The 15,300-nt window shown below is 62.9% G+C and overlaps 1 protein-coding gene across 2 annotated transcripts; it reads left to right on the top strand.

Moving 5' to 3' along the window:
- Positions 1–922: 922 nt before the first annotated feature.
- On the top strand, positions 923–14,629 carry LOC114507836 (ATP-binding cassette sub-family F member 2). 2 transcript variants are annotated; one of them, XM_028525855.2, is made up of 15 exons: positions 923–1,058; positions 1,738–1,937; positions 5,969–6,181; positions 6,661–6,843; positions 6,941–7,112; positions 8,088–8,183; positions 9,031–9,133; positions 10,292–10,387; positions 10,558–10,677; positions 10,770–10,859; positions 11,235–11,345; positions 11,802–11,864; positions 12,046–12,174; positions 12,984–13,187; positions 14,021–14,629. In XM_028525855.2, the coding sequence occupies exons 2-15, from the start codon at positions 1,781–1,783 to the stop codon at positions 14,156–14,158; spliced, it is 1,875 nt and encodes a 624-aa protein (XP_028381656.1). In that variant the 5' UTR covers positions 923–1,058; positions 1,738–1,780; the 3' UTR covers positions 14,159–14,629. The 2 variants fall into 2 exon arrangements, with proteins under 2 accessions (XP_028381656.1, XP_035866951.1); XM_036011058.1 differs by lacking the exon at positions 923–1,058 and having other exon boundaries at positions 1,840–1,953; positions 14,021–14,621.
- Positions 14,630–15,300: the final 671 nt, after the last annotated feature.

Raw genomic sequence — 15,300 nt, 5'->3', positions numbered from 1 at the left:
GAATAAATGGATGATCTGAAATGCAAGTAGTGAGGTTCTATTTCAGCATCTAGTTTGAGGAAGAAAGCTGGTTCTATGGGTGGGGGCTGTTCTTTTTTTAAGCTTCAGGGGGAGTATCAGCTCCCCTGCTTCCCTCCGGCTGTGTCACTGATGGTGAGTCACTGGCGGTCAGGAGCCAGGAGTTAACAAGGATCACAAAAAGCCTGCCTGGCATTTGAGGCTACAAATTTGGGATTTACAACGTAGGCGATGAGGAGTCTGTGAGAAATTTTAACAGTAAGGCGCAAAGGAAAAGTAACGGGCAAGGTCACACGGCTGACGATAAAGGTACACTCAGAAAAGGGGTCTTGTTTTTCACGTCAGGGCTCTTCCCATCAAACGTAACATAGTTCCGATGGAAACCTAACACCTCTGGAGCGGGTAGGCCAAGCGGGCAAGGTTTGGGGACAGCGATCGCCACCTTCTCTATAAAAGTTTGGTCAACTCGGTTTCAAGAAACGAAGACGCCTTTCTTGCGCGCAGGAATTCTTTCTGTTTTTCGCAACCGCTTCTCCCTTCCTCGTTCTCCCTCCACCTCCCTCCTGGTCTCTGCGCTTTCTTTCGACCCAGTCCCGCCCGATGCCATCTGGGAAGTGTAGTGGCTCGCCCCGCTGCCCAAGCCGGTAGGGACGCCCCGTACACTCGGTATCTCCACGGAACAGATTTTCGAGCTGGGAGCAGCCTGCAAGACCCAGCCCGCTTATCCGAGGAGCGAGCTGGGATTCGCAGTTTCCGGCGGCCAGCGCACTCCTGCTGGCAGAGGGCTCTGGGACTCTAATCTGCACGCCGGCCCCGCGCATCGTGATGACGTCACGCCCCGGGAGGCCCCTGGGATACGCAGTAGTTCTCCGGGCGTGTTCTCAGCCTCCGCGGCTGCGACTCCTGGACCACACTTCCCAGGAGTCCGAGCGGCGGCGCGCCGAGAGCCGCGCGGGCCGCTGATTGGCTGGCGAGCCGGCCGCACGCGGAGGAGCCCCAGGAGCAGCTCTGTTGCGACAGAGGCCGAGCGGCGAGGCCCAGTGAGTTGGGGGAAGGGGCGCTGGGGGAGGGTGCCGGCCAGTGAGGGGGAAGGAGGATGGGAAGAGGGAGGAGGGACGGGGTCGGGATGGATGGAGGAGGCTGCGAGGGAGAAGCAAAGGCCAAGGGGGAGAGGCTGACGTGCGGGGATGGGGGTCCGTTCGGGGGGTGGCGTGTCAAGAGACCCCGAGGGGTCCCCCCCGCGGGTGCCGTGGAGGGGACCAGTGCGTCCCGGGAAGAAGCCGGGTCCGACGGCCAGGGGGTGTGCAGGGGGACGGCGGAGAGGAAGCCCGAGGCGGACGGGCGCAGGCAGCCGGGCCAGGAGAGGCGGCCGGCTGGAGCGCCGAGCGCCAAGTTGCGGGGAAAGCGGAGACGGGACCTCCGCCCAGTGCGGAGGAGCGGGACCCGGCCCCTGCCTGGCGGCCCCGCGCGGAGGAGCGTCTCCGGAGCGAGGCGCGCCGTGGGGATTGGTGGACACAGCCCGAGGGGAGAGATGGCGAGATGAGAAGAGCGGCGAGGATCAGCACTGGCGTGAGAGACGCTGACAAAGTTGGGCGCCACCAGGCAGGGGCGGAGCCGGGGCGCCGAGGCCGCGAAGGAAGGAAAACTCCTGCGAGGGATGGAGCAGGGTCCGGGCACTGTCCCCAAGCGTAGACTCCTGGGCTGTTTGCCTTCCCGCAGGCTCCCCCGAAAGAACAGTGACCTGCCCCTGTGGTTTGCCACCATGCCCTCCGACCTGGCCAAGAAGAAGGCCGCCAAGAAGAAGGAGGCTGCCAAAGCGCGACAGCGGCCCAAGAAGGGGCACGAGGAGAACGGAGATGCTGTCACGGAGCCACAGGTGGCAGAGAAAAATGAGGACGTCAATGGCCAGGAGACCACAGGTGAATTGAGGGACAGGTGGGTTCCCGGGATGGTTGCTGCCCCTTGGCGGATGCTGCCGCAGCTGGGATAGGGATCCGGATCCTGATGCCAGGCCCGGCCGGGTGGCTGCGGGGTCTGGTGCGCGCGACTTGTCACCAACCCAAACTCTGGAGACAGGCCTGTGGCATCCTGTTACTGTCCAAGGAGGCGACGCAGGGTTCTCACGTCCCCAGGGGCAGCACATGGGAGAGCCGCGCTGCCTTGTGGCGGCTCTGTCCACTGGACAGTGAGGTCAGCTCCCTGCCCCTTTCTCAGTTTCGTCTCTACACCTGGTGGTCAGGGTGCCAGACTCTTTGCTACATGATATCCTTGTCCTCCCAGGGGTGGTGACTATACCGGTAAGAAACTGATCCATTGGCCCTGGCTGGTGTGGCTTGGTTAGTTGGAGCGGCATTGATTCCCAATGAGGGCACATTACCTCGGTGGTGGATTTGATCCCCAATCCAAAAGATCCTTGGCCCAGACCGACACGGTCCCCTGTTTGGGCGCACACACGAGGCATCCAGTTAGTGCTTCTTTCTCATGTTGATGCTCCTCTCCCTTCCTCTGTCTCTGCAAGCAATGAAAAATGTCCTTGGTTGAGGGGGAAATTTTTAAAAAAGAAAAGAAAGACAACATTTGTTGTATGGGTTTTTCCTGGGGAACAGATGGATTTCTGGTATTTATATTTTGGGAACTATTTAGTGAGTGCTTCTCAAGTGCTAGACGCTGCGCTCCATACTCAGGCACCGCCCGCACGGTCTGCCCTCTTGAAAGTTACGGTCCAGGAGGGAAACACGGTGGCAAGGGAGGAGGAATATCCAGGCCCTTGGCGGTCTGTTCCCAGCCTCTTCCCTGCGCCCTGAAGACTCCCTAAACACGCCTTCTGCTCCATCCAGACTTGCATCACTTGAATAATCACCACACTTCTGCCCTTTTACATACTAAGTTCTAATACCTTCCTGCTTGTGCTGGTTACATTTGGCACTTTTTGCATCACACCTGGCCTCAATGTTTCCATTTGGCCTCTTACACTGTTACATTATTAAGTTGTATCTTCTGTGTTTTTCATCTAAATTGTTTGGTCTTTAAGTGCAGGGGTCATGTCTTGGGTAACATTAAATAGTATTACTAAGTAATACTTGCAGACAGAGATACTAAGTAGAGGTTTTAGGAGCAGAGGAGACTTATTAGCAAATGCAAACTAGGACAGATAGGAATTCAGGAAAGGGGCAGTTAAAAATGACTGAGAGGAGAGAGCTGGGTGGCAAGAACGATCTCCAATGTAAGAATTATGGGAGGAAGCTGGTGTGTTGAGGTCGGGCCATGGGGAAGTTTTGTTCCTGGCCAGCGCAGTCGGGGGACAGGAAGGTAAAAACGATGGGGTGAAGGAGCAGCTGAGTTGTGATCTCTAGACTGGAGAGCAGGGGTCCCCTGGAGGCCCTCGAGGACCATGGCAGGCAGTGTCACCGGCTCTGTGGGCACTCTGTGCATGAATGGAGGAGGTAGGAACCTGAACCCCCTTGGAGACTCCTGTCCGCTGTTCCCCTTACAGAGTTCTTGCTCACCCTTCCCCCTCGTGCAAACGGACTTCCCCAGGGAGCCCAGCTGTCGCATCCCCATCCCCGTGACACAGGGGCTTTGGTTCTCGCCCAGCATCCTTGGGCAGCTGCTCTCCTGAAATGCTCCAAACATTCCTTATCGCCAGGGCCCAGGATCACTTCTGCTTCCACAGTTGACAGCTCAGCGGCTCACGCTCCCAAAACCAAGTCCTCTCTCCTCCCTGGGCTTGGGATTCCTTGGGGCTGCAGGTGACCGTTTTCCAACCTCTACCAATGGCCACTGCCACATGGCCGTCCTTAGGTAGTAAGGTGTGAACAGTAAAATAAGATGCCTCCCCTGTGACCAGCAGTTCATCCTGCTTTGGAGTGTGAGACTCTTCAGGACAGGCCCTGGGGTCCGCTGGTCCCCTCGTGTGGGAACTGAGTGGAGGGGACAGTGTCCACTCTGGTGAAGTTTGTTCCAGAATCCCCCTTGCATTTCTTCAATGCCGTTTTCTTGTCTTTTGAGCCTGTCCTCTGGGATGTTGTAGGGCGGACAGTGGGGTCTGTGCAAGTCCCTTACTTTTGAAGCTCAGAAGACGACTTAGGTCAAAGATACTATAAACAGGCAGAGATGAAAAGAAAGCGGTAGATAGCTTTCCCTTCATGCTGACCTCCCCTTGCCCGAGCGGACGGAGATCTAGACCAGGATCAGCAGGTACGTGCCGTGAGGGCCCAGCCAGTGAGTACGTGTGGCCTTGCCGGCCGCACTCGCGGCCTCCGCTGCAGCTCTTCAACTCCGAGGCTGGGGGAGCGGCCGCAGGCTGTGTGTGAATCACGAGTGTGGCTGTGTTCGCATAAAACTTCCATTTGCAAAAATAGGCAGCTGGCTGGCCAGCTTTTTTTTTTAAGCTATTTCCCCTCCCAAGTAAGCCAAGAATGTTTTTTACATTTTTTTAGATGGCTACATTTCAAATGGCAATGTAGACACTACAGAATAGTCTTGATTTTGCCACTTGGCCTGTAGACCATAAAATATTTGCCATTTGGCCCTTTAAGATAAAGTTTAGCAACTACAGGTCTAGACTGCAAACCTCTCCGTACTCCATCCTCTCCACTGCTGGAACGGGGGTCGGCACAAAGCTGGGTGGTGGGGAGCCTGGTAACTCAGCCACGTGGCAGAGACTGTCGGAGTTCCTCCCTGTAGTCAAAACTAACGACTGGGCCTCCATTCAAAAAGTCGTCATCCAGCACTTCCGTATATAACGCCCTGCCCTGGGAGCTGAGGTGGGTACGGAGGGACGGCCACCCGTCTGCAGGGACGTGCTCCACCCTCAGTGCTGGCTCCCGGCGAGCAGGGCGTGGGCAGCAGCAGAGCGGGCACTGGCAGCAACACTGGTAACCGGACAGAGGTGCTGAGAGAGCGACCCCAGACTGACCGCACACCACCCCACTCTCCTCCTCCCCCTGGGAGGTGCCCTGCCAAAGCCTGCCTGTCTGGGGAGGGCGCCGGCTGTCTCTCCCCGCTCTGCCCCAGCCGGCTCCCCCTGAGGACAGGCACCCGGCTTTTCTCGTCGCCTGGGCTCTACGGCAGCATCGCTGGGGGAGCCCGGGCAAGGGTAGCGAGGACTGGAGACGTAGAACATTCTCACAGTGGGGCCTCGTGCGTCATTTCTGACTCCTTCCTGAGAAGGTAGATAGAGCACCTTTTCTCTGCTGGAAGGAGCTCACCAAGACTCTCCCTCCGCCCCACTCCGGTCCTGCATCCAGCACCACTCCGCAGGCGCCTTCCTTTATGGAAGGGTAATGGGGGAGATGGGTAAGGTCACGGGCTTCGGGGTCAGACTCTGGTTCAGATTCCGACTCAGCCACTTGCTAGCCTTTCTGGTCCCGGCTGTGTTACCCCCCTCTGTATTGATGAAACGGGGGTACAGGTGTGAGTGTCAGAAGTGCTCGGAGGGCTCAGGCAGGCGGGGAAGGACGCTGTGGAGCGCACTCCCAGGCGCAGAGTGAGCTCAACAGCCACTGGCCAGGCGGGCTAGCCGTGAACGGTAACAGTCCTCAGCCTGAAGGTGTGGCCGTGCCTGACAAAGCGCAGAGGGTAGAACAGCCAGCCCTTGTCTCGTGGTCGCCTTGCCTCTCTGAAGCCCCCCTGACTGGGGCGCTCCTGGCTGTCCTGGCCTGGGCTCTGCCGGCCTGGGCTCCGCCCCCTGTGCATTTTCTCACTGTGGTGTCTCTCTGGGCAGCAGGGCTCCCTGGGAGCTCCCTAGGTCACGGAGCGAGAGAAGCGCACCTCTGTAGCACCTGCTAATCACGCAGCACGTACAGGGGGCAGCTGGGAGTTATAGTCGTTCCCGCCATGAAACCCGGACCCTCCGGTTGAAAGCCGACGCTCCGTGAGAAGCCCTTCTGTTTGAGGGTGGAGCCTCTCGCAGCCCTCTTCCCAGCCTGCTCTGCTTCTCTGTCCCCAGAGGTGGACTTGCTGGCCAAGGAGCTGGAGGACTTTGAGATGAAGAAAGCCGCCGCCCGAGCTGTCACCGGCGTCCTGGCCTCGCACCCCAACAGCACCGACGTCCACATCATCAACCTCTCCCTCACCTTCCACGGCCAGGAGCTGCTCAGCGACACCAAACTGGAGCTGAACTCAGGCCGCCGCTACGGCCTCATTGGCCTGAATGGGATTGGTGAGGCCCTTGGAAGGCGGGGTGGGCGGCATCTCTCCTTGGCGCCTCCGTCACTCAGCACGCGCTGTGTAGCACCAGCTGCGTGCAAAGCAAGGAGTGTGCGGTAGGGGCGGGGGCGCAGGTGCGGCCAGGGAAAAGGAGCCAGCAGGACAGAGCAGGGTGTGGTGAGGACCGCAGCAGTGGCTGCGGACCGCAGGTGCTGGCCAAGTGGGCGGGAGGGTGGGGTGGCGGGCGAGGCCTCCGCAGGTGTGGGTGAGCAGAGCTCACAGAGCAGGGGCAGGACAGGAATTGGGGGAAAGGTGACCTGAGGATGGGGAGGGGGGTTGGGGGTAGTAGCAGGGTTTTCATGAATGGGAGGGAGGAAGGCGGCCGAGAAAACGGTGAGGCTGTGGCCCAGCTGGAGGGAGGAGCTGGTGCGCGGGAGAAAGGATGGGCCAGCCGTGCTGAGAGCCCCCTCCCGTCCCCCGCCCGCCCCTCAGGGAAGTCCATGCTGCTGTCCGCCATCGGGAAGCGGGAGGTGCCCATCCCCGAGCACATCGACATCTACCATCTGACCCGGGAGATGCCCCCCAGCGACAAGACCCCCCTGCAGTGTGTGATGGAAGTGGACACGGAGCGGGCCATGCTGGAGCGGGAGGCTGAGCGGCTGGCTCACGAGGACGGTAGGGCCTCGGCCCCGGCCTGGGCGTGGGCCTGGGCGTGGGGGACTCCCTCCCAGGAAGGGCCTGGGGGCTCACCACAGCTGTGCCCCGCCCGCAGCGGAGTGTGAGAAGCTCATGGAGCTCTACGAGCGCCTGGAGGAGCTGGACGCCGACAAGGCGGAGATGAGGGCCTCGCGCATCCTGCACGGACTGGGCTTCACGCCTGCCATGCAGCGCAAGAAGCTAAAAGACTTCAGTGGGGGCTGGAGGATGAGGGTCGCCCTCGCCAGGTGAGTCCCCTCCCCCTTCCCCCTCTGCAGCTCCCTCTCTAGGTTGGGGTCGAAGGGTCACTCCAGGGGAAGTATTCTGAATGGGGGTCAGTGACCAGGAAGTGCTGAACAGGACACAGACAGCGACAATGTGGCGGGGCAGGGTGCGTGGGCTCCTGCCTGAAGGGTCGCCAGTGGGTGCCCGGCACGGTGTTTAGGAGGCCCGAGGCCGGCCCTAGGCGAACAGTGGGGCAGGTCTGTTTCCTTCCCCCCGGCCCCCGGCTCACCCCTCCTGTCCTCCAGTACTGCTCGCTTTCTCTCTGTGAGGACAGAATGGCAGGCAGCTGCCAAGGTATCTGCTCTTCCCACCCTCGTGTGGCCTGGACCCGGAGTGGGTTTCTGTGACCAGCAACCCCCCCACCCCCTGCGCCACCTCCCCAGAAAGCCTCAGGTGAGACGGGCGGCTCCGCAGCCCCAGCTCCCTGCCGGGTGCACTGGTGAGCCCTGATGACGCTGCTTCAGCGGCGCTATGGCGTGTGCCTTCGGGCCCGGGCGCAGGGGGTCCGCGTGCTGGCGAGGACCGGCCGCCTCGGGTTCGTTCGCCTGGAGAGCGTTCGAGGCTGCAGTCGGGTGCTGGACAGCGCCCCAGAGGTGGTGACCAGAGCCGTCCCCTCGCCTCTCCGTGCGAGAGCGTTCTCTGGCCTCCTTGCCGGAGTCAGCAGTCCTGCCAGATCCGCCCGGCCCACATACTGTCGGGCCCGGCCGTCGCGGTTTATTTCCCCCGCTGTGTCCTTTTGTCTTCCTGGCGGCCACCGACCTCCGCGTGACGGCCTTGCTCCCTGCCCTCACTCCCTGCTCTTCCGCTCGGGCTCCTCCCCTCGCTCTGCCTTCCCTCCGGGGTGCGGAGCCTGGAACTGAGTGCAGGCCGCAGGCGAGGCAGCCTCCGTCCGCAGCGCCCGTTAGGCTGAGGGGGCTCTGTCCTCGCCTGTCCTCCAGGGCCCTCTTCATCCGGCCCTTCATGCTGCTCCTGGACGAGCCCACCAACCACCTGGACCTGGATGCGTGCGTGTGGCTGGAAGAGGAGCTGAAGACGTAAGGCGCAGGCCGGGGCTGCGGGGGCGGGAGGGGGGGGGGCAGGGGCTGCGGGGAGGGGGGCTGGGGCGGCCGGGGCTGCGGGGGCGGGGGGGGGGATGGGTCTGGAGCAAACGGCTGCCCGGAAACCATACCGGCACTAGAGCAGGGACTGGATGGACGGAAGTGAGGCCACCGTGACGCCAGAGTGACAGCGTGGCGAGCACCTGGGGGCTGGCCTTGGTGTCTCACTGTTTTCCCTTAGTCTGAAGTGGGTGGGTTGTTGCTTGTGTTTAGCGGAGGTGACTTCTTTAATTCTGTGTACGTGCACCACATAAAGGGGCGCTGTCCGGCGAGGTCGTGATGTAGTGACCAGGGAAGGGAGGCCGATACGGCCATGGTCCCTGCGGCTCAAGAGCCGAGCGACCGGGCTGTTGGGCCAGCTCTGAAGGGGGCTCCCGTGGTCCGGCAGGGGCTGGTGCCCTTCAAACAGTGGAGTGGGCAGCCGTGGCTGGGTCTGTCCCGGCGCTCCCTGCCCACGGTCAGACGCACTGTGGAGGCTCGCAGGCGTCCACGTCTGTCCTTCCATCGCGGTCACTCCCGTATCCACACTCCATCCCGTTGCGTGTTAGCAGATGGGGGGCGGGGGGGGGACTGAGGCCGCCTCGTTGCATTTTGGAGGGCAGCGGCGTCCCCACAGGTAGACGGGGTGCCGGTGGCTCAGGTCCCCGCCGAGAGCTGGGGCAGCTGCCGGGAAGCCCGACAGGCGCTCAGGTGTAAGGACGGGACGGGACGAGGGCCGCCGGGGCCCGCGCCTCCGCGGGCCCGCTGCGGCTGCCCCTCCCTGACCGCGCCTCTGGCTTTGCAGCTTTAAGCGCATCCTGGTGCTCGTCTCCCACTCCCAGGACTTCCTGAACGGCGTCTGCACCAACATCATTCACATGCACAACAGGAAGCTGAAGTACTACACGGTGAGCGGGCCCGCCCCCCACAGCGGCCGCTGCGCTCCCGGCTCCCTGCCGTTCTGCTTTAAAAACAGATGCAACAGAGCCGGCGGCCTTTTCTGCCTAGTGCCGTGGAAAGATGTGGGCAAGGAACCCTGCAGACCGTCTTGTCTGACCGCCAGAGTAATCGCTCTCAGGCCAGGCGCCGCGGATCGGCGGCCGGTGCGCCTGCGTGTGTCTGCCTGGCGGCAGAGAGGGCTCACAGAGCCCAGGCCGGCCTGTGCCTCCCTGAACGGCTGCTCCGCGGCCCCGCGGCCTCGCGCCCACCCTCCTTCCACAGAGAGTGGGCGTCAGGGTCCAGATAGCCTGCCCTGTGCCTTTCACAGTCCCTGTCACAAAAAAGAAACCACATGAGAAACGGAAGTCTTTTTCGTCCATATTACACTGGCCACAGGAGTACTCATGGTTTCTTATATTGCCTTCCAGCAATTTCTTGTGTACCTGCAAGCATTTGTATATATGTCACAATCTTAATCTTAATAATCAGTCTCTTCTCTCGGCTGCTTTTAACACTTACCGTACCTTAGACTGCTTTTCCTATGCGTACATGGACACCAAGTTCAGTCGTTCTGGTGGCCACGTGGTATTTCATTGTGTGTGTATCCTGTGCCTTATTTGCCAGAGGCTTTTTGATGAAGACTTAGGTCGAGTCCAGTGTTTTGCAGAGAGAAACCGTGGCCGCCCCACTGTGCACGGTCTGCCGGGTCCTGCATCTGACTGGTCTGGGGCCTTCCCTCCCAGAGCAGTTCTCGTCAGCTGCAGGGGCTTCGGCCTCTGCGGTGGGGGGGGGGCAGGGGGGGGAGTGTGAGGAGGTGCCCCGCGCAGCTGTGGGCCTCATGCTGTCTGCAGGACAGTGGTCACCGGGCTGCCCCTGTGCCGCGGGTGTCTCTGTGGCCGCCGGAGGGTTTGGTCTGGAGCCCCGCCCCGGCTGAGCTGACAAGAGGCACGCGGTTGGGCCGACCTCAGGTTCCAGGCCCGGGTGTGCAATTTTAGTGCCCACCCCCCTCCACACCGCACAGTCTCGTGCTGGGGCCCAGCCGCACGCCATCCCGCACCCCCAGCCCGGAGTGGGAACCCGGGACCGAGGCTCACGCTGCCCGCCCCCGCGGGCGCGTCCCCCTGCAGGGTAACTACGACCAGTACGTGAAGACGCGGCTGGAGCTGGAGGAGAACCAGATGAAGCGGTTCCACTGGGAGCAGGACCAGATCGCGCACATGAAGGTGGGGCGGCCGTGGGCCGAGCGCGCGCTCTCCCCGCGGGGAGGCCGGGGTTTCGGGGGCCGTGGGGGGGCTGGAGCAGGTCGGGAGGCAGTGACGACAGCTTTCGCCTGCGTTCAGGACGCGTGGTCTGCAGCCGTACCCACACCACGCCCCCTTCTGGTCTCTTTCAGAACTACATTGCCAGGTTCGGCCACGGCAGCGCCAAGCTGGCCCGGCAGGCCCAGAGCAAGGAGAAGACGCTGCAGAAGATGATGGCGTCCGGGCTGACCGAGAGGGTCGTGAGCGACAAGGTGGGCGCCGAGGGGCGGGGCGGGGCGGCCCGAGCGGTGGAGGGGGTCGAGAAAGGGCCCAACCGATGAGTGCCCTGCCCTCCTCCCCCTAGACCCTGTCGTTTTACTTCCCGCCGTGCGGCAAGATCCCCCCGCCCGTCATCATGGTGCAGAACGTGAGCTTCAAGTACACGAAGGACGGGGTGAGTCTCGTCTCCTGCTGGTCTCGGGGCTGGGGCGCATGATGGGGCGGGCGTCACCTGGCGGGGGGGGTCTCCCGTTCTGTGCTGAGCACACCTCCTAACCCCTGGGGCGTGGGGTTTCAGGTGCGGCCGCCGAAGCACCTCATCCAGGGGCTCAGTGGCCCTCCTGAAGTGCTTGGCAGGAAGAGTGCTCACCTGGGCCCCTGGTGGGCTGGGCGGTGGTGGGCTGGGGTCTCTGACAAGAGCAGCCCCCTCCCACACTGCCGCCTGCCCCGGGGGTGGCGGCCGGGGGCCCGGCAGGGTTGGTCTGCCACCTCGTGCAAGCACCCTAGCCTTGTGTCCTCTCTCCCACCCCCACCTCCACCCCCCTTGCAGCCTTGCATCTACAACAATCTAGAGTTTGGCATCGACCTGGACACGCGAGTGGCTCTGGTGGGGCCCAACGGAGCAGGGAAGTCGACCCTCCTGAAGCTGCTGACCGGAGAGGTGCGGGGCCGGGCGGGGCGGGGGCTCCCGGGAGAGGGCAGGGGGCTGCGTGGGTGAGCCGGAGAGAGCACGCGCCCGCCTGTGTCCCAGTACTTGCTGTGTGTTCGAGGACAGCACTCAGACTGTCGGAACACCTGTGCACTGGGAGGTGTTTTTATCGTGAAAACGTGTGTCGTGTCTGTGTCCGAGTCCCTCGTCACATGGTGTGGGGCGTTCTGTAGTGGGCGTCCGTTTAGCGCCCTGAGCAGGGCGCTGAGAAGGCCCACCCCAGGGTGCCCTCCCAGAAGTGTTCTAGGGCCAGAGGAGCGGCCTGTGAGGTGCGGGTGGGGCCGCGTGGGAAGCCGTGTGAGCCTCGGTCGCCGTGAACGTGTGCCTGTGTCGCTGCCCGCCTGTGCCCGCCTCTGCGCCGTGTCCTCCCCGCGTGCCGGTCTTTCCATGGCCTCCCCTCCTTTCCAGCTGCTGCCCACTGACGGGATGATCCGGAAACATTCGCACGTCAAGATAGGGCGCTACCATCAGGTGCAGGCCCCGGCCGAGGCGGGGGGCTCCCCAGGGTGGGGGGCGGGGGCTGCGTGCGAACCACGGGGCCCCTGCTTCTCCTCCGGCAGGCGCCTGGGTGGGGGGAGGGGGTTTCTTGGGCAGCGGCCCCGCAGGTGCTTGGACGCCGGTCACACCTGGGTGGGTCCCTTCACTCCCGCAGCATTTACAAGAGCAGTTGGACCTCGACCTCTCGCCGTTGGAGTACATGATGAAGTGCTACCCGGAGATCAAGGAGAAGGAAGAGATGAGGAAGATCATTGGGCGATACGGCCTCACTGGGAAGCAGCAGGTCCGTGGAGGGGGCGTGGGGAAGGGCCCCAGAGAGACACTGTCCCGGCCCCCCGGGCTTGGACGCCACCCCCGAGCGCCCTTCTTTGAGCCCGGCCCCTGAGCGAGAGCCGGTCCCTTCCCTTCGCCCTGGGTTGCCATGAGCACGGCCGCAAGTCTCACCCTCTGACCTCGGGGCACACACGAGCTAATTGCTGCACTTCCGCGGCACACCCAAAAGCAGATTTGTTTGCTGGTCTGATGCACACCCCAGAAAGCAGCTGTAATTTTGACTCACTCACAGACGGCTGTTGCTGTGCTGGCTGTTGTCACTGTCTAGTTCGACCGCCCCAGGGAAAACGTGTCGGTGGCCCTGAGTCAGTATCGGGTATTCTCGCGGCGCTGGGTCGCACACCGAGGAGGGGGAGCGATTAGGTCCCATGTGAGGGAGGGGCTGGGACGTGGCCCGCCCCGGCCAGCAGGGTGGGCCATGGTGCTTGAGGGCGGGGAAACTAGCCCCAGAGAACTGCTTCTGGACTCGGATCCAGGCCCAGCGCCCTCCGCCCTCTGGTGCTCTCAGTCCGTGCGTGAGACCGAAGCGCTGGGAGAGGGAGCGGGGCGGCCCTGCTGATGGCAGGAGCCTCGGGCTTCCAGAGGCGTCCCTCCAGGCCTGGGGGGCAGGTGCCTGGGCCACCGCCTCGCTGCCTGAACTCGGGCCTTCCTGGCCCCAGTTTTCGTAAAGTGGCAACAACATTAATGGAGGGGGAGAGGCGAGCCGTGCCCTGGAGCGGGGGCACCGCCCACTCATGCCAGCCGTGCGGCCCCACGCAGGTGAGCCCGATCCGGAACCTGTCTGACGGGCAGAAGTGCCGGGTGTGCCTGGCCTGGCTGGCCTGGCAGAACCCCCACATGCTCTTCCTGGACGAGCCCACCAACCACCTGGACATCGAGACCATCGACGCCCTGGCCGACGCCATCAACGAGTTCGAGGGTGGCATGATGCTGGTCAGCCACGACTTCAGGCTCATCCAGCAGGTGAGGCTCCGGGCGCAGGAGAGAGACGGTCGGACGGGGCACCGTCGTGTGTGCAGGGGCACCTAACACACGTGTGTTGGGTTGGAAAGGGGCTCGGGGCATGGAGGCGGGGCTTGGACCAGGTCTTAGGGCCCTTTGGGGGACTTGGAAAGCCCTAGTGGGAACACGTGATTCCCTCAGGAGCTGTTTGGAGACGGTAGCCTGCTTGGTGTGGTCGGCCAGAATCAGGGGAGCTGGGGGAACGGAGATTCTCCAGCCCAGACGTAGTGGTAGTATACTGAGGAGGGCTTCTTCTTAAAGACTTTATTTGTTTTTAGAGAGACGGGAGGGAGGGAGGGAGAGAGGGAGAGAAGCATCGATCAGGCGTGCGCCCTGACTAGGAATCACACTGGCCACCTTCAGTCCGAGGGCCTGCACTCAGCCCACAGAGCCGCACCAGCCAGGGCGCTCTGGAGGGTCTGATTAAGCAGAGGGCTACCCCGGGTCCTTGGCGAAACAGCTGCTGGTCACGTCCCTGGAGCTTTGGGGGGAGGGGGGAGGAGCTGAGAGGGAAGCCCCCGGATGGATCTGGGCCCCGAGAGGGAACTGGGACTCGGGAGGACACGGGAGGTCCCGTGTGGGGAGGTGCCGAACCTGCCGGTCACAGGGCCCTTGCGTCAGGACATCCCGAAGAATGCGGAGGTAGTGACACCACCTGGGAGTGGCCATGAGGCCAGGGAAGGGGCTTGTGGGCTGTGGCATTTTTTCCCAGAATTCCCTGAGGATGGTCTTCTGGGTGGGTGGGGGTGGGAGGGTGCGGGCCAGGAGGGTTGAGCCTGGGACTTGCCTTCTAGGTGGCGCAAGAAATCTGGGTCTGTGAGAAGCAGACAATCACCAAGTGGCCTGGAGACATCCTGGCCTACAAGGAGCACCTCAAGTCCAAGCTGGTGGGCGAGGAGCCCCAGCTCCCCAGGAGGACCCACAACGTGTGAGCCCGGCCGGCCGGCCGCGGGGCCGCACACCCGCATTGCTGCAACACCGCTCCCCAGCCCCGCCCCGCCCCCACCTGCCTTAGCTGCACTCTGCCGTCCTGTCTACAGCTGGACAGTACCTGTCCGTGTCCTGTCCTTCCGATCACTCTTGTCCACGTCTGGACTCGGCTGGCTGCCCCTGCCAGCCACTTGCTGGTTCCTGACCCCAGTGATGCAGCCAGAGGCACCTGAGGGGTGGCCCAAGGGCCCACCTCCTGGTTGGCTTGTGAAGGAGCGTGGGACCCTGGTTTCTGGGCGTCGGTGACGTTGGAGGAGGACCCCCCGGCCACCGCCCCCACTCCTCGCTGCTTCTGGTCTGGAGCCTGGATCAGGGCCTCGGGCCCGGCCGGTTTTTAAACAATTATTTAACAGTGTAACTTTTAGACTCGCGTGACATCTACAAAGCGTCCAATAAAGAAAGAAGAAGCCGTGGTCCCTGGCCGCCTTCTTGGGTCCCTGGGCCCTGGCTCCCTCCTCCTCCCTGCACTGCACTGCCAGCGGTTGCTGCCCCTCAGCGAGAGGGGTGGGGGGTGTCGGGGCCATCTAGTCCGCCGGACCTAGGAGCTCTCTCGGGCCCCGGGGCTGGCTTGGAGTTGTGCCCTTTCTGAGGGTTATGGCTGACGAACTTGAACGCAGTCGGGACCCCCTGGAGCACACGTTAGAGTGTGGGTCAGTGGGCCTCCCCCCAGGGTTTCTGGCTCGGCGGTCTGGGGGTAGGGCCGAGAAGGAGCATTCTAGCACGCTCCCGGGTGAGGCTGACGCTGCTGGCGGGGGCCGGCCCTGGAGGACCGGTCTCCAGGGGCGCGGTTTTCAGAGGCTCTCCCACCTCGGGTGACCTGTGCCACAGCACCCGGGACGCCTCACGGGCTCCAGACCTGTCGATTCCGGGTGGGGCAACAGGAGAGGGCAGAAGTGGCCGGGGGCGTTTTCACCCGGGGGTCCGGGCCAGCCGCCCCTGGCCGAGTGCAGGGAGTCCCACTGGTCTGCCTGTCCCAGCCTCGCTCCCACCAGCGCCCCCTGGCTGCCAGCCCAGGGCCCTGCCAGGCCACCTGAACTCCACCCGCTCCCACCCTCCTCACCGCCTCGGGGACCTCGGCAGCCAC

Source organism: Phyllostomus discolor, chromosome 10 (assembly GCF_004126475.2).
Source record: "Phyllostomus discolor isolate MPI-MPIP mPhyDis1 chromosome 10, mPhyDis1.pri.v3, whole genome shotgun sequence".
Lineage (NCBI taxonomy): Eukaryota > Metazoa > Chordata > Mammalia > Chiroptera > Phyllostomidae > Phyllostomus > Phyllostomus discolor.
Note: the sequence above shows the minus strand (reverse complement) of the source record. Positions and strands in the feature narration are given on the sequence as shown.